This window comes from Oncorhynchus nerka, linkage group LG20, assembly GCF_034236695.1.
Source record: "Oncorhynchus nerka isolate Pitt River linkage group LG20, Oner_Uvic_2.0, whole genome shotgun sequence".
Taxonomy (NCBI): domain Eukaryota; kingdom Metazoa; phylum Chordata; class Actinopteri; order Salmoniformes; family Salmonidae; genus Oncorhynchus; species Oncorhynchus nerka.
Window position 1 is genome coordinate 28,771,889 of NC_088415.1, and position 27,169 is coordinate 28,799,057.

The following is a 27,169-nucleotide window of genomic DNA, read 5'->3' on the forward strand; positions in this document are numbered from 1 at the left end:
GCCTCGACACAATCCTGTCTCGGAGCTCTATGGACAATTCCTTCGACCTCTCGGCTTGGTTTTGTCTCTGACATGCACTGTCAACTGTTGGACCTTATATAGACAGATCTTTGCCTTTCCAAATCATGTCCAATCAATTGAATTTACCACAGGTGGACTCCAATCAAGTTGTAAAAACATCTCAAGGATGATCAATGGAAACAGGAGGCACCTGAGCTCAATTTCGAGTCTCATAGCAAAGAGTCTGAATACTTATGTAAGTAAGGTGTTTCTGTTTTTTATTTGTAATACATTTGCAAAAATGTCTAAATACCTGTTTTCACTTTGTCGTTATGGGGTAGATTGATGAGATTTTATTTATTTAATCAATCTTGGTGTAAGGCTGTAACGTAACAAAATGTGGAAAGAGGGAAATGGTCTGAATACTTTCAGAATGCACTGTATACTGTAAATGCTGTTGCAGACCTCAATCTTCCCAATACTACCAATACCTTAGTGTGAGAATACCTCATTTAGACCTACAGTATTTGTTGAGAGAAAGGGCTGATCAGTAACAAATGCGCTGGTAGTCAATAGTACACTGAGATCACTGCAGTGTTTTGGAAATAATGTGTTGTCTCCGGAATGATTGAAGATGCATTGTGTAATTGTAATTTGTAACAGCACGTCTCATTTTGTTTAACTTTCTCCCCTCATGTTTCCAGTGCCTATGTCCAACATGGCCTCTAAGATGGAGGAGGAAGAGGAAGGTATGAAGTTTGACTTTGACAACAGTGATGAAGAGTGCAGTACGACACCAGCGAACTCTGTCTCTACCATGGCCAAGGGCTTTGAAGCCACTGTGATGGCGGGGCTTGCATCAAAAAGGAACACAATGGGCCCTAGTTCTGCCCAAGACCCAACAGTAAAGCCAAGGCTCAATGGATGGCCGTCTGTTGGAAAGGAGGACCAGAGCATGCATTCACTCCCTCATTCCAATAGCTCAGGTGAGTCTGTCTCAGCATGGTCATGGTCCCATTGGATCTCATTCATAATTGCTTGGGTGAGCTCTGCCATGCTATCATAGATAAGCTTGTAGAATGAGACTGCTATTGACTGCATTGTTTTTATCTATGTAATAACTTAGTCTAAACGTGAATGTTTTGTTTTCCACAGAGATGGCTGGAAGAAGGTCTCCTGAGGGGTAGGATATTTACCTTTTATATCTATAATGACTTATGATTAAACTGTATAGACGAAACCCATTCATATATTTATTCAAACACCTTATCTGTAATATCATCACAATTTCTTCCCAAACTTTGTTTCAATTGGGTGAGAGCAGAAGTTAAACAGTAGCAGATGTTCTCATAAGTTACTAGAGATCATTAACTCTGAGGAGAATCTAGTCACTTTTACTGCTCAGTGTCACAAACACTATTGATCAACTTTGCTATACAATGTTATACAGTACACCACAATGTCCACTGTAATGTTATGTTATATACCACAATGTCCACTGTAATGTTATGTTACACACCACAATGTCCACTGTAATGTTATGTTATATACCACAATGTCCACTGTAATGTTATGTTACACACCACAATGTCCACTGTAATGTTATGTTATATACCACAATGTCCACTGTAATGTTATGTTACACACCACTATGTCCACTGTAATGTTATGTTATATACCACAATGTCCACTGTAATGTTATGTTACACACCACAATGTCCACTGTAATGTTATGTTATATACCACAATGTCCACTGTAATGTTATGTTACACACCACAATGTCCACTGTAATGTTATGTTATATACCACAATGTCCACTGTAATGTTATGTTATATACCACAATGTCCACTGTAATGTTATGTTACACACCACAATGTCCACTGTAATGTTATGTTACACACCACAATGTCCACTGTAATGTTATATACCACAATGTCCACTGTAATGTTATGTTATATACCACAATGTCCACTGTAATGTTATGTTATATACCACAATGTCCACTGTAATGTTATATACCACAATGTCCACTGTAATGTTATGTTACACACCACTATGTCCACTGTAATGTTATGTTATATACCACAATGTCCACTGTAATGTTATGTTACACACCACAATGTCCACTGTAATGTTATGTTATATACCACAATGTCCACTGTAATGTTATATACCACAATGTCCACTGTAATGTTATGTTACACACCACAATGTCCACTGTAATGTTATGTTACACACCACAATGTCCACTGTAATGTTATGTTACACACCACAATGTCCACTGTAATGTTATGTTATATACCACAATGTCCACTGTAATGTTATGTTACACACCACAATGTCCACTGTAATGTTATGTTATATACCACAATGTCCACTGTAATGTTATGTTATATACCACAATGTCCACTGTAATGTTATGTTATATACCACAATGTCCACTGTAATGTTATGTTATATACCACAATGTCCACTGTAATGTTATGCTATATACCACAATGTCCACTGTAATGTTATGTTATATACCACAATGTCCACTGTAATGTTATGTTATATACCACAATGTCCACTGTAATGTTATGCTATATACCACAATGTCCACTGTAATGTTATGCTATATACCACAATGTCCACTGTAATGTTATGCTATATACCACAATGTCCACTAATGTTATGTTATATTCCACTAATGTTATGTTATATACCACAATGTCCATTGTAATGTTATGTTACACACCACAATGTCCATTGTAATGTTATGTTACACACCACAATGTCCACTGTAATGTTATATACCACAATGTCCACTGTAATGTTATGTTATATACCACAATGTCCACTGTATTGGGGCTCCCGAGTTACGGTTTAAGGCACTGCATCTCAGTGCTACAGGCGTCACTACAGACCCTGGTTAGATTCCAGGCTGTATCACAACCGGCCTTGATTTGAAGTCCCATAGTGCGGCACACAATTGGCCCAGTGTCGTCTGTGTCAGGGTTTGGCCAGGGTAGGCCGTCATTGTAAATAAGAATTTGTTCTTAACCGACTTGCCTAGTAAAATAAATGAATACATTAATTGTCATCTTTGACATCAATTACTGCTCAAATGACATCTCCCCTTAATTAACCACCCATGGCAGCAGTGTCACTCCCAGATTTTTTGATGACCATATTTGTTGTCATTGTTTCAGCCGCTCTGAGCTGGGACTGTCAGGAGACACAGAGGGCTCTGGGAGAAGAAATAGCATTTATGAAGGTAAGGGACACTCTTGAACGCTTTGTTCAAATTGTAGGCCCAATGCCCACTGTACATGTTACTTCTGAGTGTAGTCATATTATACACTACATCTGACATTTCCTTGTTGTTTTATAGTCTATTGAGACAACTTTCCCTGGTAATTTGACTTTGTGTGATACAATGCCATAAGCCAGTACACATTGTAATGTTCGCCCCTTATCTTTGTCAATGCCATCTCCAGCAGGATCTATGAATGAGTGCTACTACACCCCTATCTTAAAGGCTGACCACATAGACACTCAGACAGGTCTGTGACCCTGTTTCAGCAGGGCTGTGGTGTCACACATTGTGCACTTCCCTACTTTTACAATCATACTGAGTCACAAGTAGCACGATCACTGTACTTGTACACAGCCAATCTGTAAATAGCACACCCAACTACCTCATCCCCATATTATTACTTACCCTCTTGCTCTTTTGCACCCCAGTATCTCTACTTGCACATCATCATCTGCACATATATCACTCCAGTATTAATGCTAAATTGTAATTATTTCGTCTCTATGGCCTATTTATTGCCTACCTCCCTACTCTTCTACATTTGCACACACTGTACATAGATTTTTCTATTGTGTTATTTACTGTATGTTTGTTTATGTGTAACTCTGTTGTTTGTGTCGCACTGCTTTGCTTTATCTTGGCCAGGTCGCAGTTGTCAATGAGAACTTGTTCTCACCTGGCCTACCTGGTTAAATAAAGGTGAAACAAAAAATAAAAATGTGACATCAGCACTGCATGGGGCACCAGCCCAGAATCACACTTAACCAATCGGATCCTTATCCATCCAATGGAAATGGATGGCTTATCAATCAATTGCAGACAAATCTAGGCTGTATTAATCAAGTACAGAGTAATCATTGCTCTAAAACAGAGACATCTATTTGAGTATAATAGTACATGATAGGCTACAAATCCCTGCATATGCAGTCTCTCTTTCTCATAGGCAGTCTCTCTTTCTCATAGGCAGTCTCTCTTTCTCATAGGCAGTCTCTCTCCGCTTTGTGTGTGCGTACGCATGTTTATGCGAGATCTCAGTTGCATGTGTGATTTCTCCCACGTGTGTGTGTGTGTGTGTGTGTGTGTGTGTGTGTATATATATATATATATATATATATATATGAGATATCCGGGTTCCACGTATGTGATCTCAGTGGTGTGTGTCCTCACAGCAGTGTGTGCATTATTTGTTCAGTTCAGGCACCGTATGGAGCCACCTCAGCCAAGGAGTGGTTCAGTGTGGTCTCAGAGCTCACTCTGCGACTGCATAAAGGTATATTAAACACCAGACTAGTCTAGTTTAGCCACCCTGTACGTGACCCACAGTCTAAGCTCCTCTAGTATAAGGCACCTGTCACTATTAGGGTTGCAAAATTCTGTGAACTTTCAATAAATACCTTGAATCATCCAACCATGATTTCTGGAAAAGCAGGGAATTTATTGAAAGTTCCTGGAATTTTGCAACCCTAGTCAGTGTCACCTCAACCTCAATCCTACCCAGCGTAGCAAAATCCTACCCAATGAAGCCCTAGTAAAATTCATTTTGAAATATTGGGAATTTGTCTTTCTTGGTCATGCTTTTAATTTCTTTAGATATCCCTAGTTATACAGGTAAGTGTGGGTTCAAGTTAGAAAATAGACATTGCACTGTGCAAACCTCATTATTGGATATTAAACATATTACACCACATGGCAAACTGAATAGTCCCTAATATAAATACAAAACATGTGCTGCAGAGCTAGATATACAACTGGACTTCTTACAGGGGCCAGAGATCTGTCACTTTACAATTCAGCCACCTTCACCTCTGTAATGGGAGTGTATTTATTGACCAGGACATGAATCCTATTCTTCATCGATAGGGCATACTTTTCCACGCTGAGAGGGCCATAGCTAATTCGCCCCACACTAGTCAGGCTCGTAGGGATGGTTGAGATTTTCAGAAACTCCTGTCTCTAATGCTCTTGGTGCCGGGCAGAAATGCCTGTGAGATAGATACAGCTGCCTTCGGTCACCCTGCAGATTCCTGCCAGCATAAACACTTTCCCTCAGATGCCTCGCTTTGGTACGTGACATCCTCGATGATGATGATGATGTGCCATGATTGCATACTCTTCAGAAAGTGGCCCACGATACCCATTGCAGAGGAAAATCCAGTGGGATTTTACACCAGATTGACTTGCCTCTGCTCTGTCTCTTCTAGTGACCTTGCTTTGGTAATCTTGTAGTAACCTTGAGCGTAGTCTATTGGCCTACTACCCACCATTTTAGTCTGGTTACTTTGCTATTTACTATGTTTACGGCAAAATAAACCTGGGACTGGTATTAGTGCCCAATTGAGCCTTTTAGCCAATTATCTAAGGTTGGAATGGTGCACTTCTCTCTTCCAGGGAAACCTCCCCCTATTCCTGATGTAGGAGGTCCAGGTGATGCAGCAAGTCCTGAAAATGAAAATGTGTCTAGTCCAGAGGGCCTGCAAAGTCCAGATGGTCTGGCCTGCACAGACAGCCCACCCAGCCCCACCAGTCCCGATAACGTCATGACCGATCCAACCCTCCGCCATGACATGACCAACTCGACCAGCCCTGATGACATCATCATGACTAGTCCAGAGGCCATCTTTAGGACCAGTCGTCCAGAGGTCATCTATGATGACGTGCCCTGTGAGAGCCTCCTCTCTCCTCTGGAAGGTGGGGACTCTGATACAGTGGTGTGTGTGTGTGTGTTTGTGCATGGATGCATGTTTGTTTGTGTGTGTGATTAATGTCTCCCCTGTTGTGTCAGATGACATCTACGAGGACGTCCAGAGGCCAGAAAGCCATCATGGCACCAACAACGGCTGGAGCGACAGTGAGTTTGAGAGCTATGATGAGCAGTCAGACAGCGAGACCAAAATACCCACTGTTGCCCGAAGCAGTAGTAAGGTAAGCCTCCTGTCTTGTATACTCCACTCTGCTGCCTTTGCAATGTCTATATTATGTGTTTTATTTGTTGCTCAGACCTTTTTGCTCAATACTTGCTACAATTATTTAATGACACCCAAGGATGTTTGTTGAATCAATGTAGGCATTGTGTCTGATGCTATGTCGGCTCGCATACACTGAGCTCCAAAAGTGTTGGGACAGTGACACATTTTTTGCTGTTTTGGCGCTCTACTCCAGTGCTTTGGATTTGAAATGATACAATGACTATGAGGTTAAAGTACAGACTGTCAGCTTTAATTTGAAGGTATTTCCATCCATACCACGTGAATCGTTTAGAAACTACAGCACTTTTTGTACACAGTCCACCGATTTTTGTTTTTTATGGTACCAAAAATATTGGGACAAATTCACTTATATTTGTATTAAGGTTGTCAAAAGTTTAGTATTTGGTCCCATATTCCTAGCATGCAATGATTACATCAAGCTTGTGACTCTACGAACTGTTGGGTGCGTTTGCTGTTTGTTTTGGTTGTGTTTAAGATTATTTTGTGCCCAATAGACAATAATGGTAAATAATGTATTATGTAATTTTGGATTCCCATTTATGTTAAATGAGAATAGAATATGCCCAAATATCATACCCCCAAGACATGCTAACCTCTCACCATTACAATAACAGGGGAGGTTAGCATTTTATATCATACCCCCAACACATGCTAACCTCTCACATTACAATACAGGGGAGGTTAGCATTTTTGGGGGGGTATGATATTTGTGCATCTAACTTTCTCACTCATCATTATTCACAAATCTTTCAGGACAATTAGTAATCATGGTAGCATCCACATTAATGTAGAAATGTTTAGAAACATTCTATTCTTATTTACACAATGCATTATTTGCCATTTCATTTCTATTGGGCACAAACTAATCTGAAACGCAACCGTGTACAAAGGTACACTATATGGGGCGGCAGGTAGCCTAGTGGTTAGAGCGTTGGACTAGTAACCGAAAGGTTGCAAGATCGAATCCCCGTGCTGACAATGTAAAATCTGTCGTTCTGCCCCTGAACAAGGCCCACTATTCCTAGGCCATCATTGAAAATAAGAATTTGTTCTTAACTGACTTGCCTAGTTAAATAAAGGTAAAAAATATATATATACACATACACATGTCCAGACACCCCTTCAAATTAGTGGGTTCGGCTATATGCTGACAGGTGTATAAAATCGAGCACAAGTCAAATTTCTGCTCTGCTAGAGCTACCCCGGTCAACTGTAAGTGCTCTTATTGTGAAGTGGAAATGTCAAGGAGCAACAACGGCTCAGCTGCGAAGTGGTAGGTCACACAAGCTCACAGAACGCGACCGCTGAAGCGCGCAGCGTGTAAAAGTTGTCTGTCTTCGGTTGCAACACTCACTACCGATTTCCAAACTGCCTCTGGGAGCAACGTCAGCACAATAACTGTTCGGGGCTTTATGAAATGGGTTTCCATGGCCGAGCAGCCGCACACAAGCCTAAGATCACCATGCTCAATGCCAAGTGTTGGCTGGAGTGGTGTAAACCTCGCTGCCATTGGACTCTGGAGCAGTGGAAACGCGTTCTCTGTAACCCTAACCCATCTGGCAATCTGGGTTTGGCGGATGCCAGGAGAACGCTACCTGCCCAAATGCATAGTGCAAACTGTAAAGTTTGGTGGAGGAGGAATAATGGTTTGGGGCTGTTTTTCATGGTTCGGGCTAGGCCCCTTTGTTCCAGTGAAGGGAAATCTTAACGCTATGACATTCTAGACAATTCCAACTTTGTGGCAAAAGTTGTTTCAGTATGACAATGTGCACAAAGCGAAGTCCATACAAAAATGGTTTGTCTAGATCGGTGTGGAAGAACTTGACTGGCCTTCACAGAGACCAGACCTCAACCCCATCAAACACTTTTGCGATGAATTGGAACGCCGACTGCGAGCCAGGCCTAATCCCTCAACATCAGTGCCTGACCTCAGTAGTGCTCTTATGGCTGAATGGTTAGCAAGTCCCCGCAGCAATGTTCCAACATCTAATGGAAAGCCTTCCCATAAGAGTGGAGGCTGTTATAGCAGCAAAGGGGGACCAACTGCATATTAATGCCCATCATTTTGGATTGAGATGTTCGACGAGCAGGTGTCCACATACCTTTGGTCATGTAGTGTATCTCTCTATTACGCATGGGAATACTTTGGAACAGATTTCCCAGATTATAATCACATGGAGCTGATTTGCTTGTGTTTTTATAGTCTTATGTGCAACAATTTACATTTTTGCTGAGGGGGGGGCAAATAAAATCACCCACGGGCCGCCAGCTGGGGGACCCTAGAGTATACTTACAGTGTATACCTATAGACAACAATACATGTAGGAACAACATGGTGTAGTTTAGTTAGTTTGTTGAGTGTGTGTGTGGTGTTGTCTAGTGCCCTCTCATGGTGTGACCCCAGCATACTTTTGGTAATGTAGTGAATGAATGTTTATATACTGAGGAGGAACTGAACACAGCTGGTTTAAACGCACTGCCCTGCTCGCTGGATGAGGAAGTGATACACGTGGGTTCAGTAGTTAGTGGCTTTGTCAGCAGTCTCTCTTGGTTCCTCTTCTTCCTCTCTGGATATTCCCTGTCCATCCACTTACTGCTGCTCCTCCCACTGCTGCTGCTTAAGTTTCTTTCTTCCCTGAATCTGTGTTGATTTAAGATATGTTTTTCTGAAGAGGCAGGAGTATGGTTCTTATAATATGAGGTATTGTTGATATGCTTGTATGTTTAAAAAAAAATGTATCACAAGGTTTTTCAACATTTCAAAAAAGGTTTAATTGTAGATTTGAAATGATATTTTGTGTGGGTTAGGAGCAAGGGGAAATGGTCTCTTTTTTTAAGGGAAGGCAACAAAAGTGTCTTGTCTTTGCTTGCTGAATGAAAGACTATTCATAAGACAATTCAACAAATAGAACCAATGTATTTTTATAATGACTACCTAAGGAGAATGACAATATTTGAGATTCTCTGTACTTTCTGAAACCAATCCTTGTTCTACCTTCAATTGACATAATATTGTCAACCCTTTTCACATCTTATGATTTCACTGGTTGCCTCTCTTGCTTTCACCTTGACTATCCTTCTCTTTCCTCTCTCCTTTCTCTCTCTTTCCCTCAACACTTCTGTCCGCTCACCTGATCTGGTGTCCTGTCCTTCATCCTTGCTTGTGGGGTCGGGGGCATTGGCATGGCGATGAACTTAGCTTTCTCAGGACATGTGGCGACTGAAAGAGCGCTGTGCCAAGACCAAGCAGGATCTGGCCATGCGCAGCTGTGACTTCAAGGTACTGAATCATTGTTGTAGAGTACAGTAAAAATACTGTATGACAGTGACTGTGTCCCATTTCTCTTAACTGGCTCCTTTACCTTATCTTACCTGCCTTGACTGCTGGTAAGTGAAAAGACTAGTCTATAATTGTTATCTGGATTGTTTGGGTATCAAGTGGTCAAAAGGGATAGGAGGCAGTGTACAACTTTTTGGACACAGCCTCCGACTAGCCTAGCTCTGGTCAAAGGATGATTGATGTGGTCTCTGTAAAGGGGAAGCATAGCTCTGCGGTGTCTCCTCTCTTTTCTCACATATTTACAGAGCATTATTCTCTCACCCTGTCTCTCTCTCTCTCTCTCTCTCTCTCTACTTTCCCCTTCACTTCTCTTTCAGGTCCAGATGCTGATGAAAGCAGCGAGAAATGGCACCAAGGACGGACTGGAAAAGACTAAGTTAGCTATGATGCGTAAAGTCTCTTTCCTGCAGAAAAAAGAAACCGCGGGTAAGCATTATTATTATTACCAGCTTCTTCTTTTTAAACACAGTATGTATTGGTTAATGTCAGTTGTCATAGCTCATATATTGTCATGGTTTTTAGCATCGTTGTTGTTGTCAATATCACTAGTCAATGCTGGTTAAACAAATGTAAAAGTGAAATGTCCCAGTTATCAAAGAAGTTTATCAGAGATTTAACACGTCACTCATTCGGTTCTTGAGGTGGCTGTGGGAGGCACTGGGCTGTCAATTCCATCATCAAGGTGTCAGACAACCACAGACAAGGACACAAGGCGAGGGCTGGGTCGTATTCATTGGGCACCAAATGGTAGAAAATGGATTGAAACATACGGGGACAACCTTGACATGTTCAATAAGAAACACATTTTATGTTTTCTATTGCAAAACATTTGCATTCCCTAATGAATAGGACCCTGGGCTGGGGCTACACTATATCATCAGGCCATGTGAGAACAGAACTGTATTGGTAGACAGGCAAATGAGTTTAAAGGTATGTCACTGTCACCATACAGAGGAGAGTGATGATGACGCTGGTTATCTGGACGTGATGGTGTCTGAAGTGAAGCACCCACCGCCCCAGCTGAGCCCTATGCCAAAGGGGCTTAGCACCCAACAGATTATCAGACGCCACATCGTTGGTTCCATTGTACAAAGTGAGAGGAGTTATGTGGACTCTCTCAAGAGAATCTTAGTGGTGAGTGACCTCCACTGTTCTTTTTTACAACACTTCATTTGAACCATACCCAGACAGTCTGAAGTCATTTTGATTCACTGACATTAACTTCAGAGGTCATCCTCCGGGTGGCTGGTTGCAGCACCCCCCCCCCTGATGATGAGTCCAGCTAACCAGATATCAGTGAGCATCACTCTGATTGGTTCTCCTCCTTGCTGCTCTCAGGAGTACCAGAAGCCCTTGCTTGAGCCAGAGGCCCGGATCCTGAGCGATAAGAAGGTGCGGCCCATATTTTACCGGCTGCGGGAGATCCTGCAGTGCCACTCAATGTTCCAAATCGCCCTGGCATCCCGTGTGGCCGAGTGGGACCTCAGTGAGAAGATCGGAGACCTCTTTGTGGCCTCGGTCAGTATGGAGGATGGATCTATCCAAGTGCAGGGAACAGGCTCCAGTTCATTAGGGCACACAATGCAAATGAACACGGCCCTGTTGGAATACTTAGAAAATCTATCCTTCTATGTATCCTTCCACTAATATTATATGACTGGATGTTGCATCCATTTTTCTCTCCACAGTTTTCCAAGTCAATGGTACTAGACGTGTACAGCGACTACGTCAACAACTTCACTAACGCTATGGCGCTCATCAAGAAAGCCTGCATTTCCAAGCCAGCTTTCCTGGAGTTTCTCAAGGTGGCCTACTCTCTCCTCTTTGATCATTCAGTTTACAATGAATTAGACTTATTTCCTCTCCCAAGGCTGTAAAATTGTTTGCTGCTACAGTATATCTATTCGTATGCAATAAGTTCAAAGTTTGGCATCTATTTGCATTCAATGTTTTCTTGTAGCATTTGGTGAAATGGTCAGTCAGATTCGCCTCCAGATGGTTAATTCTGAATTTGAAAGTGAGAATGTGTTTGACATCTCAGGGCTACTATATACTGTATATCATCCTCTTAGATACGATGTAATGAACTCCCTGTTGACTTGGCCTCTATGCTTGTGCCCCCACAGAAGAAGCAAGTGTCAAGTCCTGACAGAATCACTCTTTATGGCCTTATGGTTAAACCAATCCAGCGCTTCCCTCAGTTCATCCTGCTGCTACAGGTTAGTACCAAGACACAGCAAAAACAAGCATCTTATCTTTTCGAAGATTAATGTATAATACTTGTCGTTCATGATATATATAAATATATGCTATAGGCTGTACACTAACATTTACTCATCTTTACTTCTATTTTAGTTTGTGTTGATTATGTTGAAGTATTCTTTATTAAGCTCCATGGAACAAAGCATGTGTCGAGAAGAGGAACAAAGAAAAAACCAAACTATTTAAAACCTTCTCATGAACATGTATTTGGAAAAAGGCCTTATTATAGTGTGCTCTGCCAAGCATGTCAGGTAAAAACCCAGACAGCTTTCTTAGGGGAATCCTATGAGTTCATTAATACTGAGGAAGTGAGAGGGCGAGTGTTTGTAGTGAAATGTGGCTCCCTTCAGTGCATTTGGAAAGTATTCAGACCCCTTCCCTTTTCCACATTTTGTTACATTACAGCCTTATTCTAAAATATATTAAATACTTTTTTTCACTCATCAATCTACACGTAATACCCCATAATGACAAAGCGAAAACATTTTTTTTTTTTTGTGCAAATTTATTACAAATCAAAAACAGAACTTATTTACATAAGTATTCAGACCCTTTGCTATGAGACTCGAAATTGATCTCCGGTGCATCCTGTTTCCATTGATCATCCTTGAGATGTTTCTACAACTTGATTGGAGTCCACCTGTGGTAAATTCAATTGATTGGACATGATTTGGAAAGGCACACACCTGTCTATATAAGGTCCCACAGTTGACAGTGCATGACAGAGCAAAAACCAAGCTATGAGGTCGAAGGAATTGTGGGAAAAAGTCAAGGGGTCTGAATACTTTCCGAATACTCTGTTACTAAAGACTCTGTTTTCTATCTCTCTCTCTCTCTCATTCTCTCTCACACACACACACACACACACTCTCTCTCTCCTTCTCCCCCCACTTGCTCTCTCCCTCCCTCCTTCAGGACATGCTGAAGAACACTCCCCGGGCCCACCCTGACCGCCTGCCCCTGCAGTTGGCCCTCACTGAGCTGGAGACGTTGGCCGAGAGGCTGAACGAGCAGAAACGAGTCGCTGACCAGGTCGCTGAAATCCAGCAGCTGGCACGCAGCATTGGTGACCGTCAACTGAGCAAGGTGACGTATATACATATGCTAAAGACACCACCAATGATTTCCAATGTCTGTCTGTCTTTCTCGAAACAACATCTTTTCTTTTTAAGGTAAATTTGAAAAACAAATGTTTTAGTCAATTCCATTGTGTGTAAGAGTTAAGTGAGGAAGTGTGTTGTGTGTGTGATGTGTGATATTTGTGTCCCCTCTATAGCTCTTGAACTCAGACCAGAGGCAGCTGATACTGTGTGAGGTACTGATTGAGACAGTGTACGGGGAGAAAGGACAGGTCCTTAAGTCCAAGGAGCGCAAAGTTTTCCTGCTGAACGACACCCTCATCTGTGCAAACATCAACGTCAAGTGAGTCAGCACTACCAGGATGAGACCATAGAAATAGATCATCTATGTACGAGACATACTGTCTCATGCGGAGGAAGCTGGTGGGAGGAGCTATAGGAGGACGGGCTGCAATGGAATAAATGGAACGGTATCAAACACATCAAACATATGGAAACCACATGTTTGACTCTGTTCTATTTATTCCATTCCAGCCATTACAATGAGCCTGTCCTCCTATAGCTCTTCCTACCAACCTCCACTGGCCTAATGTCATGTTGTGGAATGACAACCACACTGTGTATTCATGTCGACCAACTCTCTTTTTCTCCATCTTGTCCAACACAACTATTGTAGATATGAGAATCACGGCATTGATAGTGTCATAAATGAACAAAGGTAAAGTTTTCCACAAAATGTATTGCAACTTTGCGCTTGAAACCCTCAGTTTTGATCAGAGAGCCTGATAAATTATTTGTTGCACCCTACTTGATTCGGCTCATGCCTCATGCCAACTTTACCCCCAACTTTCACATTTCCGGAGGAACAGATTACAATTCTTCTCATGCACAATTATGGGGATTGATGATTAGTAACGTGCCCTGAAAATCATTAGGGGGTGCTGGTGTTTGGAGAAGGATTCAACTTATCAGAAGGACTGTAATTGCATTACGTATTCCTTGACCTCCTTTCATGCTGTTGATTCAAAGAGCCCTGACACTTTTAACAGGATTTCTCAATTGCTGTTAGGATTGCATTATCTCTTTTTATATTATTTTTTAAATAATTATTTATTACATAAAACACAAGGAAGGGGTAACATTAAAGTATTAGAACATGAAGGACAAACAATACAGCATCAAGACACTATCAAACATGTATCAGTCTTTCTGCAACAGAGCCATCCTTATGTGTGAGGGTGTCTACTACTACTATCAAACATGTATCAGTCTTTCTGCAACAGAGCCATCCTTATGTGTCAGGGTGTCTACTACTACTATCAAACATGTATCAGTCTTTCTGCAACAGAGCCATCCTTATGTGTCAGGGTGTCTACTACTACTATCAAACATGTATCAGTCTTTCTGCAACAGAGCCATCCTTATGTGTCAGGGTGTCTACTACTACTATCAAACATGTATCAGTCTTTCTGCAACAGAGCCATCCTTATGTGTCAGGGTGTCTACTACTACTATCAAACATGTATCAGTCTTTCTGCAACAGAGCCATCCTTATGTGTCAGGGTGTCTACTACTACTATCAAACATGTATCAGTCTTTCTGCAACAGAGCCATCCTTATGTGTCAGGGTGTCTACTACTACTATCAAACATGTATCAGTCTTTCTGCAACAGAGCCATCCTTATGTGTCAGGGTGTCTACTACTACTATCAAACATGTATCAGTCTTTCTGCAACAGAGCCATCCTTATGTGTCAGGGTGTCTACTACTACTATCAAACATGTATCAGTCTTTCTGCAACAGAGCCATCCTTATGTGTCAGGGTGTCTACTACTACTATCAAACATGTATCAGTCTTTCTGCAACAGAGCCATCCTTATGTGTCAGGGTGTCTACTACTACTATCAAACATGTATCAGTCTTTCTGCAAGAGCAGAGCCATCAAACTTATGTCTTTCTGCAGCAGAGCCATCAGTGTCAGTGTCTACTACCACTATCAAACATGTATCAGTGTTTCTGCAGCAGAGCCATCCTTATGTGTCAGGGTGTCTACTACTACTATCAAACATGTATCAGTGTTTCTGCAACAGAGCCATCCTTATGTGTCAGGGTGTCTACTACCACTATCAAACATGTATCAGTGTTTCTGCAGCAGAGCCATCCTTATGTGTCAGGGTGTCTACTACTACTATCAAACATGTATCAGTGTTTCTGCAACAGAGCCATCCTTATGTGTCAGGGTGTCTACTACCACTATCAAACATGTATCAGTCTTTCTGCAGCAGAGCCATCCTTATGTGTCAGGGTGTCTACTACTACTATCAAACATGTATCAGTCTTTCTGCAGCAGAGCCATCCTTATGTGTCAGGGTGTCTACTACTACTATCAAACATGTATCAGTGTTTCTGCAACAGAGCCATCCTTATGTGTCAGGGTGTCTACTACTACTATCAAACATGTATCAGTCTTTCTGCAGCAGAGCCATCCTTATGTGTCAGGGTGTCTACTACTACTATCAAACATGTATCAGTCTTTCTGCAACAGAGCCATCCTTATGTGTCAGGGTGTCTACTACTACTATCAAACATGTATCAGTCTTTCTGCAGCAGAGCCATCCTTATGTGTCAGGGTGTCTACTACTACTATCAAACATGTATCAGTCTTTCTGCAACAGAGCCATCCTTATGTGTCAGGGTGTCTACTACCACTATCAAACATGTATCAGTGTTTCTGCAGCAGAGCCATCCTTATGTGTCAGGGTGTCTACTACTACTATCAAACATGTATCAGTGTTTCTGCAACAGAGCCATCCTTATGTGTCAGGGTGTCTACTACCACTATCAAACATGTATCAATGTTTCTGCAGCAGAGCCATCCTTATGTGTGAGGGTGTCTACTACTACTATCAAACATGTATCAGTGTTTCTGCAACAGAGCCATCTGTGTGTGTGAGGGTGTCTACTACCACTATCAAACATGTATCAGTGTTTCTGCAGCAGAGCCATCCTTATGTGTCAGGGTGTCTACTACTACTATCAAACATGTATCAGTGTTTCTGCAACAGAGCCATCCTTATGTGTCAGGGTGTCTACTACCACTATCAAACATGTATCAGTGTTTCTGCAGCAGAGCCATCCTTATGTGTCAGGGTGTCTACTACTACTATCAAACATGTATCAGTGTTTCTGCAACAGAGCCATCTGTGTGTGTGAGGGTGTCTACTACCACTATCAAACATGTATCAGTGTTTCTGCAACAGAGCCATCTGTGTGTGTGAGGGTGTCTACTACCACTATCAAACATGTATCAGTGTTTCTGCAACAGAGCCATCTGTGTGTGTGAGGGTGTCTACTACCACTATCAAACATGTATCAGTCTTTCTGCAACAGAGCCATCTGTGTGTGTGAGGGTGTCTACTACCACTATCAAACATGTATCAGTGTTTCTGCAACAGAGCCATCTGTGTGTGTGAGGGTGTCTACTACCACTATCAAACATGTATCAGTCTTTCTGCAACAGAGCCATCTGTGTGTGTGAGGGTGTCTACTACCACTATCAAACATGTATCAGTCTTTCTGCAACAGAGCCATCTGTGTGTGTGAGGGTGTCTACTACCACTATCAAACATGTATCAGTCTTTCTGCAACAGAGCCATCTGTGTGTGTGAGGGTGTCTACTACCACTATCAAACATGTATCAGTCTTTCTGCAACAGAGCCATCTGTGTGTGTGAGGGGGCGTGTGCATGATAGTGATATAAAATATGTCATAGTTTCCTTTTTGACGATCACAATCTTGTGAAGCCCGAACCCTCCAAGATCCCCCCCCCCCACAGTTCCCCAATAGCTGTCCCTCAACCATTCGAGACCCCTCCCACAGCCCCCCCCCCCTCCCAGAAGAAAAACAATTCCATTCCCCACTACCAATAACCCCCCCCAATACACCAACAACCAAGAGAATGAACTGCATTTGCATTATCACTTACATTCAAAGTTTTTTCACAAAAATGATGCACGCATCGACGAGGCAGAAGCCAGCGTGACAGTGTTAAGATTCTGAACAGTCAGATAACTAGCAACAATGACAAGAAGCTGCCATGTAGAGAATCGCAGGTGGCTCGTTTCAGCTCGCTGTTATTGATACCATGTCTTGTTTTGACTCATGTCATGTCTATGCTAATATGACAAAAATGTGATAGCTAACTAACCAACATCTGTGACAATGTATTTGTGAAACAACCACTGCTCAAGAGTTGTATTTGTATTCAAAAACAATTTGGAGACTAAATATAATTGACATGTTGTCAACAATCTAAGCCAACCCTTTATGTTTTGCCCCATAGTTGCACACACATTGTTTTTGTTGCTAAACAACCAACGTGTTTATAGTTCAGCCCATAGAGATGGAAAAAGAGAGGACAATATCTTTGTAGTGACGGCTTCTTGGACAGCATGGGAGGCGCCATTGAGAACAAGTTTTGGGAACATCTCTATGTTCACGCCAGTGACATGTGTTCCTGTTTCCTCCACTAGGGGTCCCCCTGATATCAGCAGTCTAGTTCCCATTGGTCCTAAATACACAGTGAAGTGGAGTGCCCCCTTGCTGCAGACGCAGGTAGTGGAGGTGGGACAGGAGAGCTTCCAGAGCAAAGATACTGGGAAACGGCCAAACGTTGCTAATGTTCCAGGTAAGAACACACATTCAGTTCAATAAAAAAAGTATGCATTGTACACTTTCACATTCAAGACAAAATACTATTGTAATGAAAAGCAACTTTTCCCACTCTATTACCGGGTACCTGCTTGGGAGGAACGGACTAGTTTTGAAATCTCTCTAAAGGCTTCAGTTCCATAATTGAGTGATAAAAGAGGCTACATTGTAACCCTCTGGGAGTAGTTCAGATGTTGTCCCTCCGGTCTCATTTCTGAGATAAACATCCCTGTATTATTTTGCGGTTCAGTCTCATTTGGAGATAACTTACTGTGGAGAAACCCAGCAGGACATTTCCTAACTGTTGAAAGGCCAGAGAATGATGGTGACAGAGACAGGATATCCTACCGCAAAGGGCAGGTATAGGTGTCGTCTTTTTCTCCAGCCACCTGATTCAGCTGATCACAGTCCACACCTCAAGAAAGAGAATTAGTTGAATCAGATGTACGACAGAGAAAGACTTCAACCACAACGGACCTTTGTAAATAAGACTGGACACGCCTGCTTTAAGAGGAGTAAGAATAGGATGAGATGGAGGATGGTGATGATGACGCAGACAGTAAAGATGTGACTGTGTGTGCCAGGTAAAGTGTTCCTGGGCCCTCCCAGACTGTACCAGGAGCTGGAGGAGCTACAACACGACCTGTATGTGGTTGAAAACATCACCCTGCTGGTGGGGACTTTACAAGGCACCTACCAGGTTAGGGAAACACACACTCACACACCTACGTTTTCTTTTCAACTCTGTTTATTGGACAGACAGTATCACATTGGCAGTTTATCATGTGATACCATCCCTCTACCACCCTCTTTTTTTTCTTTTTTTTTCTCCAGAACCTGAACACAACAGTAGGGCAGGACTGGTGCCTTGCACTGCAGAGGCTCATCCACATCAAAGATGAACAGATCCAGTGTGCCAACAAGTGCCGCCTGCGGCTGGCTGTGCCAGGCAAGCCTGACAAGTGAGTGCCCAGGAGGTTAACTGGGGCCCTGTGTATGTGTGGGGGGTGTGTATGTGTGGGTAGGTTGTAAGAAGATGGCAGGGCAGCTTGGAGTGGGTGGCAAGGCCTGGCACATTCTTAATCCTCTACTGCCAAGCTGTGGATGGAACTCTCTCAGCTCTAGTCTATTCCTGTGTGGTTTGATATTGGAATCTTTACAACTCTCCATTTAAATGCCAAAACGGGCAGTTAGAGCTTACACGTTTATTCATGTTTCTGATTGAAACTCAATCTCTACTGAAGCAATTCAAGGTCCAGCATTAACAAAGGGACAGGGCTAGATCAGGGAGAGCTGAGGGGTAGTCTGGATGTTCATGAAGTCCCTCTCACACCCCCTCTCCCATCCACACCATCCTTCGCTGTGATTGTCTGTGTTCATGCACGTGTGTTACATGTTAATGCATGTATTTTGTTGCTCCTCAGATCTGGACGACCGGTCAGTTTCATGGTGGTTTTCAACACTCCCAGTCCCCTCAGCAAGATCTCCTGGGTCAACCGCCTACACCTCGCCAAGATAGCCAAGAGTAAGTCGAGCTCTCCAACAATGCCATTTAACATTATAGCAAACCTAGCTTAGCTTTGGACTCATAACACAGAAATAATACATGTTGGCGCTTTTTGGCATATTGGTCATAATTTGTCCACTGGGATAGGATGTTGCAGAGGTGTACAACTAAACGTATCACTGTTGATACAGGGGAAGAGAACACGCCAGGCTGGGTGTTTGCAGAGGATGATGGGAAGACTAGACATCCATTTTGGTGTCCCCTGCTAGCCTGCCGACTTCCCATCTTCTCCTCCAAAACACAAGACCAAAAGGTAAGCAGCTACAGCTGTGAGGAAGCTCAGTGAAGGTGTCTGATACAGTGCTGGATTTGCTGTCGAACGGAGAGCAGAGACTAGAGGTAGCAGGCGTTGGCTGGATCCAACGGGAATCGGAACACCATCAAGTAATTGCCACTCAAGGAAGTGTGACTGGGGTTTCTTTGTGTGTCACAGGCTATGATTAGCAGTTTATGCTATAGTCCCATCTCATTCATTGCCAGTCTCTTCTACGTCTCCTGGCAGCTGAGCTGGATGAGGCTGACTGATGAGATCATGGAAGCTGTTTGATAAAGGAAATGGAATCCTTCACTCACATGAGGAGAACAGCAGTCCTTGCTCATCTAAGGGACCACTACATTACCATTGCAACGACCGACACTTGATTGTATTTCAAGACTGCTGAGTTGAGTTCATCTATATTATGATTGGTATGATGATCTGAAGTCTCGGTCTCATCTACGCATTTCCCCGGGCACATTTCCGTTACTCAGAGAAAACAATCTGCACCGTAACTTAAAGCAGTATTTTGAGCTGTCACAAAAGAAGCCATTATTGAGTAAAAAGCAAATATGTTGAGATGAAAGGTGTAATGATATGCCATGCTAACACACCCCCTTAGTTTGCCTGGCAGGGTTAAAGAAACGAGGATTGAAGAGGATATGAAATATGCATTGTTGGCACCTTGAATGTGCCAAACTTACTCATTATATTAGAATAATGCAGTTGTAGTTGAAAGTAAACTTTTTGTAAAAGCCTGTGGGAGTGTGTGCTTGTGCGTGCGCACATGTCCTGTTAAGGAGATGGGATACTATTATTCTTGTTTTCATTTTTTGAGCAAAGAGATCACCCACAGCCTCCACTAAAAGATGCACAAAAATGAATGACATAGTTTGTTTCAATCTGGAGTCATGTCTTCAGTCCGATCTAGTGATAATCTAAGTTCCCCCCTTTCAGAAGAGGTCTGGCCACCCCTCGGAACCTGGTTCTTCTCTAGGTTTCTTCATAGGTTCCTGCCTTTCTAGAGTTTTTCCTAGCCACTGTGCTTGTACATCTGCATGGCTTGCTCTTTTGGATTTTAGACCGGCTATCTGTATAGCACTTTGTGACTGCTGATGTAAAAAGGGCTTTATAAATACATTTGATTGAGGATTGAACACACACTGCCAAAAACGTATCAACATACTCAACTGCTGGTCATACTCTACCTTTAAAATAAGTGAATCTGATTCAGTTTCCGCTTTCATAGTATCTGTGTCTAGGGATAAAGGAGAGATCAAAGGGTAAGCACCTTATTTCTGGGGACTCGGCTGAGGCCATTGACTCCTGAAGATAATCCACGAAGCGAGGAAAATGCTGGATGGCATTCCAAGTAGTCTTTTCAAGTTGAAATTGAAAGACTAACGGCTGGTTTCTCTAAACTAAACCCCCCCTGGACTCTCTGGAAAGGCTCTCCCACAATTATGCCTGCATAAATTACAAGTAAACAGTAAATCACAGACCAGCATGCATCCAAAATGGCACCCTATTCCCCCTGTGTGGGCTCTGGTGAAAAGTAGTGCACTATATAGGGAATAGGGTGCCATTTTGTATGCAACCCAGTGTTATTTTCTGGAAGGGTATCCACACTCCCTCCACTCCTCCAAGCTCTTACATACTGTTCACCACCATTCCCTTCATCTGAACTATTTGAAATTCAGATGCCTCTGTCTCTGAAAAGAGCGTTTGTGTGTGTTGGATGGCGTTCTAAAAATTTCCTCCTGGCGAAAAATATACATGTACACCATTTGTATGGAAATGCAGCAGCAGTGGCAGATGCCAGTTATCATGGGACTTCACACCACTGCAGGGTATACGGAGACGATGGACTAGACTCTGTTTGAGGACACACACAATGTTCCAATTTGCATCCATATGCTGCATTATTGTGGGTCAACAAACTTGTTATATGGCTTCATTGTGTGTGTGTGTGTGTGTGTGTGTGTGTGTGTGTGTGTGTGTGTGTGTGTGTGTGTGTGTGTGTGTGTGTGTGTGTGTGTGTGTGTGTGTGTGTGTGTGTGTGTGTAAAAAGAAAATGCTGATTTGTTTTGATCCCTGTTCCTCTAATACCGTCTGCCTCTTCCAATCAAACCCCATTGGAAATCTAATTAGTCTTCAGCTGCAAATATAAATACATGTTTCGATTCAATTATTCAACAAAACAATTTCCTACACAGAGTGTAATCTAACACCCAGAACCACAGCTCAGCTTCATTTCAATAAGGCTGTCATGAGTCTTCAGTGTCAGAAAAAATGCTTGATATTATTTTGGATTTAATAGTGCATTAGATCCATACTCGAAATACTGCCAATTACTTTCCTCTGATTCTGAACATCAAGTCTAGCAGGATGTTCCAGAAATGTTCTTATAATGTCATTCAAGTAAAGCTATTGAGGTAAAGGAACGGTCAGCTGAAACATTCAATGGGCTGCTGTTATATCCCGTTCATAGAGAGAATTTAGCTATAATATACAATATATTGTCTAATCCCGAATACATATACATTGAGATTACAAAACATTAAATCCACTTCAATCAGTGTAGATGAAGGGGGGAGGACAGGTTAAAGAAGGATTTGTAAGCCTTGAGAGAATTGAGACATGTACGTGTGCCATTCAGAGGGTGAATGGGCAACACAAAATATTTAAGTGCCTTTGAACGGGGTATGGTAGTAAGTGCCAAAAGCACCGGTTTGAGTGTCAACTGCAACGCTGCTGGGTTTTTCACGCTCAACAGTTTCCGGTGTGTATCAAAAATGGTCCACCACCCAAAGGACATCCAGCCAACTTGACAGAACTGTGGGACACACTGGGGTCAACAAGGGCCAGCTTCCCTATGGAACGCTTTCGACACCTTGTAGAGTCCATGCCCTATGAATTCAGGCTGTTCTGAGGGTAAAAGGTGGTGCAACTCCATATTAAGAAGGTATTCCTAATGTTTCGTACACTCCGTGTATCTATATAACTGAGTACAGTAGGTCTGTGGGTAAAAGTGAGCTTTTGTTGTGTCTGTAGCTGGAGACTGCCCTTCACAACCCGGTCCAATGTGCCCTGCTGGCATTCTCTGCAGCCAGCACCTCTCTGCCGCAGGGCTACCTTTGGGTGAGTACTGCAAACCGTGGTTGAGTTGTGGTGAAGTGTAGCGAAGGTGGTCCAATTAACTAATGGTTCATGTGATGAGTAACCTAAGCCTAGGCTTTAGCTCTTTTTTTTGCTCAGCGGGCTCATGTGATCTAGAGTCATGCAGTAGACCTGTGTTCGATAGCTGGTCAGCCCCATTAACATCCTGTATCTGTCATGACCAGGTGGCCAGTGGAGGTGACCGCAACCATGGTCAAGTGGAAATCTTCTCTCTGAACCGCTCCATGCCGCGCATGGTCAAGTCCATCCAGATGGGGGCGCCAGTCCTGTGTCTGGATCACGTGATGGAGCCTTGTCCCACAGAGGAGGAAGGGGAAGGGGAGGCTGCTGTCAAGAGCACAGCCAGGACTGGCAACACCATCTGTATAGGCCTGCAGGATGGCAAGTGAGTCATTGTGTGTACTGTAGTACAAGCAAACACTGCAGAATGAGTTTACACAATATGCTGACACCCATGTGTTTAGTGAACATGGCTGAATTTTTCATGCTGCACCTTTTGGATTTGGTTATCCACTATTCTCCAAGGAACCAACAAATCAGAAAAAAGTGCCAGACTTAACATTTACCATTCAGTTCATTGTGACTTTTGTATTGTCCATATCAATGTTAGTAGAAACCGGAACGTATCAGCCCAAGTGGCCACACACAACTCTATCAGTAGAATTCAAGTTGCCTCATGTCATTGTCATATAATTAGGAAAAGGTCACCCTATTTCTCATTAACTCCATTTCCCAGCATTCATGTGTACGGTACCGTGGACACTTCGACCCAGTGCCTGCTGACCTTCTCCAACCCAGACAGTTGTCCAGTTCTGTGCCTGAAACACTCTGCCTCCTTCCTGTTCGCTGGGCTGGGGAATGGAAAAGTGTCTGTTTATGCTCGGAAGAGTGGAGGTGAGACCGCAAACCAACTGTATAATATTGTATCCTGCCATGTCCTTGTATAATCAAGGTATTCCATTACAAGTTACAAGACAACATCAAGATGAACATACTATAGGCCTATAGGTCTGCCTCTCAGTCTGCTGTTGTACCACTACACTCTCCTGAACAGTGCTCTCAGACTTAAATTGAATATAATAATGTTTCTCTATGGTGTTCTCAATAATCTACCTGGTTAAGCCAATGTGATGGATAAATAAGTAACCATCATTAACATTGACCATTTTCTCTTTTTTTCCAGAGGGGCTGTGGGACCCTGACTCGTGCAGGCTGGTGACTGTGGGCAGTGGCCCCATCCGCACCCTCCTAACCCTAGAGAATGCTGTGTGGGCCAGCTGTGCCAACCACGTCACCGTCATCCAGGGCTCCAGCCTCCACACACAGGTTGGCAAAACACACCCTTCTATACACCCTCATTTACAGAGGGCTGAAGGAATGAGGAAGAGAAGAGGGACAGAGCGACTATATGACCCGAAAAGGATTGGATAGGTGTAATATGATACTGTAGCTAGTAAGGAAAGGACACGTGAATTGACAACCTCTCTCCTATCTCGCTTGATCATAACACCTCTTTCTCATTCATTCACTAATTCTCTCTCCCCCTCTGAAAGAGTTTTGACGCGCACCCTGAGCCACTGGTCAGTGTGAGTCACATGGTGCGGGCGGGGGGAGGGGTGTGGATGGCCTTCTCCGAGGGCTCATCCATCCGCCTGTTCCACACGGAGACACTGGAGCACCTGCAGGAGATCAACATCTCCACACGCTCCACCTTCCTCAGCCCAGGCAAGTACAGTGTAGAAGGTCACAGGTTACCGACCACTTGTTTCACTTACATGATTCAAAACCAGTCCTTAGACACTTGTGTAGGTCTAAAAGGATTGGATACAGGTATGAGCAAACTGGTATTAGGGATGGATGGATCATAAATGTTGACGAGGGCAACTGTAACGTTGACATGAACAGGAGGAAGTGACAGAATGGTGGTTGTGTCTCTCTTCCAGGGCAGCAGGGCAGCGTCCGGGTCACCAGCCTACTCATTTGCCAGGGGCTGCTGTGGGTGGGCACTGCCCAGGGCATCATCGTCACCCTGCCCGTGCCCAAACTGGAGGGGATCCCCAAAATAACAGGTCAGGCTTAGCACAGACAGAACTGATGTTTTCACATGAACACTGGCATCAAGGTGGCATCCGGTTACTCCCATTGCATTGGTGTGACTGGCTGTATTATGTATTATAATTGTGTAATAAAATCAATCAACCAACCAACCCACCAATCAAGTTGTGTGTTTTCTAACCGAGGCCTTGTGTGCTATTTGTCCCATAGGTAAAGGGATGACGTCTCTAAACGCTCACTGTGGCCCTGTGGATTTCCTTGTGGTCACCTCCAGCACCCTGTCCCCAGACATGCTCAAACGGGATTCTGTCTGCGAGACTGCCGACCAGGCCAATGGGGGAGCGGGAGGAGGAGAGGGTGGGGAGCGGAGGAATGAATTGTCCCAGGAGTCACTCTCACAACCTGACTGCTCCTCCCCTCAGGGAGAGCCCTCCAAGGCCAAGGGAATGCTGCTTCAGTATCGCCTCCGCTCAACCACCCAGCTGCCCGGCAAGCTGCTGACAGCCGAACCCGACCAGAGCCCATGTGACGCCCCACCGGAGACCCCGGAGCACAGCCCTGAGGACGGCTCTATCTATGAGCTGAGCGAGGACCCTGAGGTATGGGTACGGGGGCAGCCCCCGGCCAGGGAGGGGCGTGGGAAGGACAAGGTGACCTCGGCTGCCGTCTTCTCCGGAGGCAGGGGGTTCCGTCGACTTGGGGAGGAGACTATAGCAGCCAATGGGGACCCAGATGAAAGTACGCTCATGGTTTGGCAACTCCCACTAACAGTGAGTCCATGAGGATACAAGACTGTTTGGACGAGACGAGAGCTGGCTCCGCAGGCTCCTCCCACTCGCCTGATGTATTGCGTGCTCTATGAAGAAGAGACTATTAAACAATATATATTCAGGATGACTAGACTGTCATGAAGGGCTATACAGGATGGTACATTCCTCTACCACCTTGGTGGTTGGATTTCTGGATTGAGTCTGAGGGAGTAGTGGTGTGCTGCAAACTGTGTTTGACATGTTTCAGGACCTCACACACACTCCTCCCAGCAGATGCTTCTTCAGTCTGGCAGATCTAGACCAGGGGGTCTCGTCAAATGGAATTTGAGGAGGTTCACTCAACATGATTTTGCATTTTGCACATTCTTGAAAAAAGTATAATTGACAAGTGATTGAAAAGTGACAGTTACGAATGTTAGATTTCGATTTTCTTGTTGTCACTCTAATTGACTCCTATTGCCAGTGTATCATGTGTGTTGCTAACACAAAACATGTTAATGTTAATGTTAGGGTGTATGGGAGGATGTTTATAAAGTACTTCTAAACTCTTTACACCCCCCCTTATAGGGTACGTTCATGTAAAGTGTTACCAGTTAACTTAATGTAAAGTAGAGATACAGTACACTGACAGGTATCCCGCTTTTGGGGGAAAAAGATAAATCTATATGTAACATTTCTCTAAAATCAACTTGATGATCAACATACTGTGTAATAACATCTTGTCCTGTCTTTCTGTGAGAATTTTGTCTAATGTCCTGTTTTCCATTTCAATAATCCAGAAGATGTGAAGAAGAAGAAAAAGCACCAAGGGAAAGAATGTCTCAGCTACTTTATGCTTGACAGGTACTTATTTTGGACAGTGTGTTTACAGTGTGTTACTTTGTTATTTGAATAAAGAGATCATGGTCTGATACAAGCTCTTTTGCTGATTTTTGCCAACTCAGTGAATGCCTTTGGGGAGGCAGTTGAGATACAAGCTAACAGACTACTATTATTATCTTGGACACTGAGGGGGACATGGTGTGTGTGTCGAAAAAAATACTTGAAAAGTTTTTTACAAACAAATGTATGTCAAGCATTAAAATACATTTAAAAATGCATACAAAATACATTTATATTTCACATGTATCCTAAAATGCATTAAATAAATACAGAGTACAAACCATTAAGGACACTTGTTCTTTCCATGGAATAGACTGACCAGATGAAAGCTATGATCCCTTATAGTTATTGAAGTGGATTTAACAAGTGGCATCAATCCGTGTAGATGAAGGAGAGGAGATTTTGAAGACCTGAGTCATGGATTATGTATGTGTGCCATTCAGAGGGTGAATGGACAACCCAAAATATGTAAGTGCCTTTGAACAGAGTATGGTAGTAGGTGCCAGGCGCACCGGTTTGCGTCAAGAACTGCAACACTACTGGGTTTTTCATGCCCAACAGTTTCTTGTGTTTATCAAGAATGGTCCACCACCAAAATGACATCCAGCCTACATGACACAACTGTTGGAAGCATTGGAGTCAAAATGGGCCAGCTAACCTGTGGAACGCTTTCGACACCATGTAGAGTCCTGACAAATCTGGGGAGGGGTATGGGTGAGGGGGGGGGGGGGGTGCAACTCAATATTTAGAAGGCGTCCTTAATGTTTTGTACACTCAGTGT

At 43.2% G+C, this 27,169-nt stretch overlaps 1 protein-coding gene across 4 annotated transcripts in view; it reads left to right on the forward strand.

Annotated features, from left to right (window-relative positions):
- The window catches only part of LOC115102206 (rho guanine nucleotide exchange factor 10-like protein), a 32,070-nt gene extending 6,009 nt beyond the window's left edge, over positions 1–26,061 (forward strand). Inside the window, exons 3-29 of one of the 4 annotated variants that reach the window (XM_065005364.1) lie at positions 705–986; positions 1,156–1,183; positions 3,194–3,258; positions 4,493–4,570; positions 5,689–5,988; positions 6,083–6,222; positions 9,487–9,567; positions 9,945–10,053; positions 10,580–10,761; positions 10,966–11,145; positions 11,316–11,432; positions 11,754–11,846; positions 12,805–12,975; positions 13,166–13,311; positions 13,645–13,686; positions 17,501–17,655; positions 18,263–18,378; positions 18,513–18,640; positions 19,103–19,203; positions 19,377–19,498; positions 22,556–22,642; positions 22,846–23,066; positions 23,418–23,575; positions 23,865–24,007; positions 24,235–24,406; positions 24,625–24,750; positions 24,947–26,061. In XM_065005364.1, coding sequence (XP_064861436.1) covers positions 705–986; positions 1,156–1,183; positions 3,194–3,258; positions 4,493–4,570; positions 5,689–5,988; positions 6,083–6,222; positions 9,487–9,567; positions 9,945–10,053; positions 10,580–10,761; positions 10,966–11,145; positions 11,316–11,432; positions 11,754–11,846; positions 12,805–12,975; positions 13,166–13,311; positions 13,645–13,686; positions 17,501–17,655; positions 18,263–18,378; positions 18,513–18,640; positions 19,103–19,203; positions 19,377–19,498; positions 22,556–22,642; positions 22,846–23,066; positions 23,418–23,575; positions 23,865–24,007; positions 24,235–24,406; positions 24,625–24,750; positions 24,947–25,518 — 4,115 coding nt within the window. In that variant the 3' untranslated portion in view covers positions 25,519–26,061. The remainder of the gene's footprint in view (positions 1–704; positions 987–1,155; positions 1,184–3,193; positions 3,259–4,492; positions 4,571–5,688; positions 5,989–6,082; positions 6,223–9,486; positions 9,568–9,944; positions 10,054–10,579; positions 10,762–10,965; positions 11,146–11,315; positions 11,433–11,753; positions 11,847–12,804; positions 12,976–13,165; positions 13,312–13,644; positions 13,687–17,500; positions 17,656–18,262; positions 18,379–18,512; positions 18,641–19,102; positions 19,204–19,376; positions 19,499–22,555; positions 22,643–22,845; positions 23,067–23,417; positions 23,576–23,864; positions 24,008–24,234; positions 24,407–24,624; positions 24,751–24,946) is intronic. The other 3 variants (XM_029621879.2, XM_065005365.1, XM_029621882.2) reach the window with 3 other exon arrangements.
- The last annotated feature ends 1,108 nt before the right edge of the window (positions 26,062–27,169 follow it).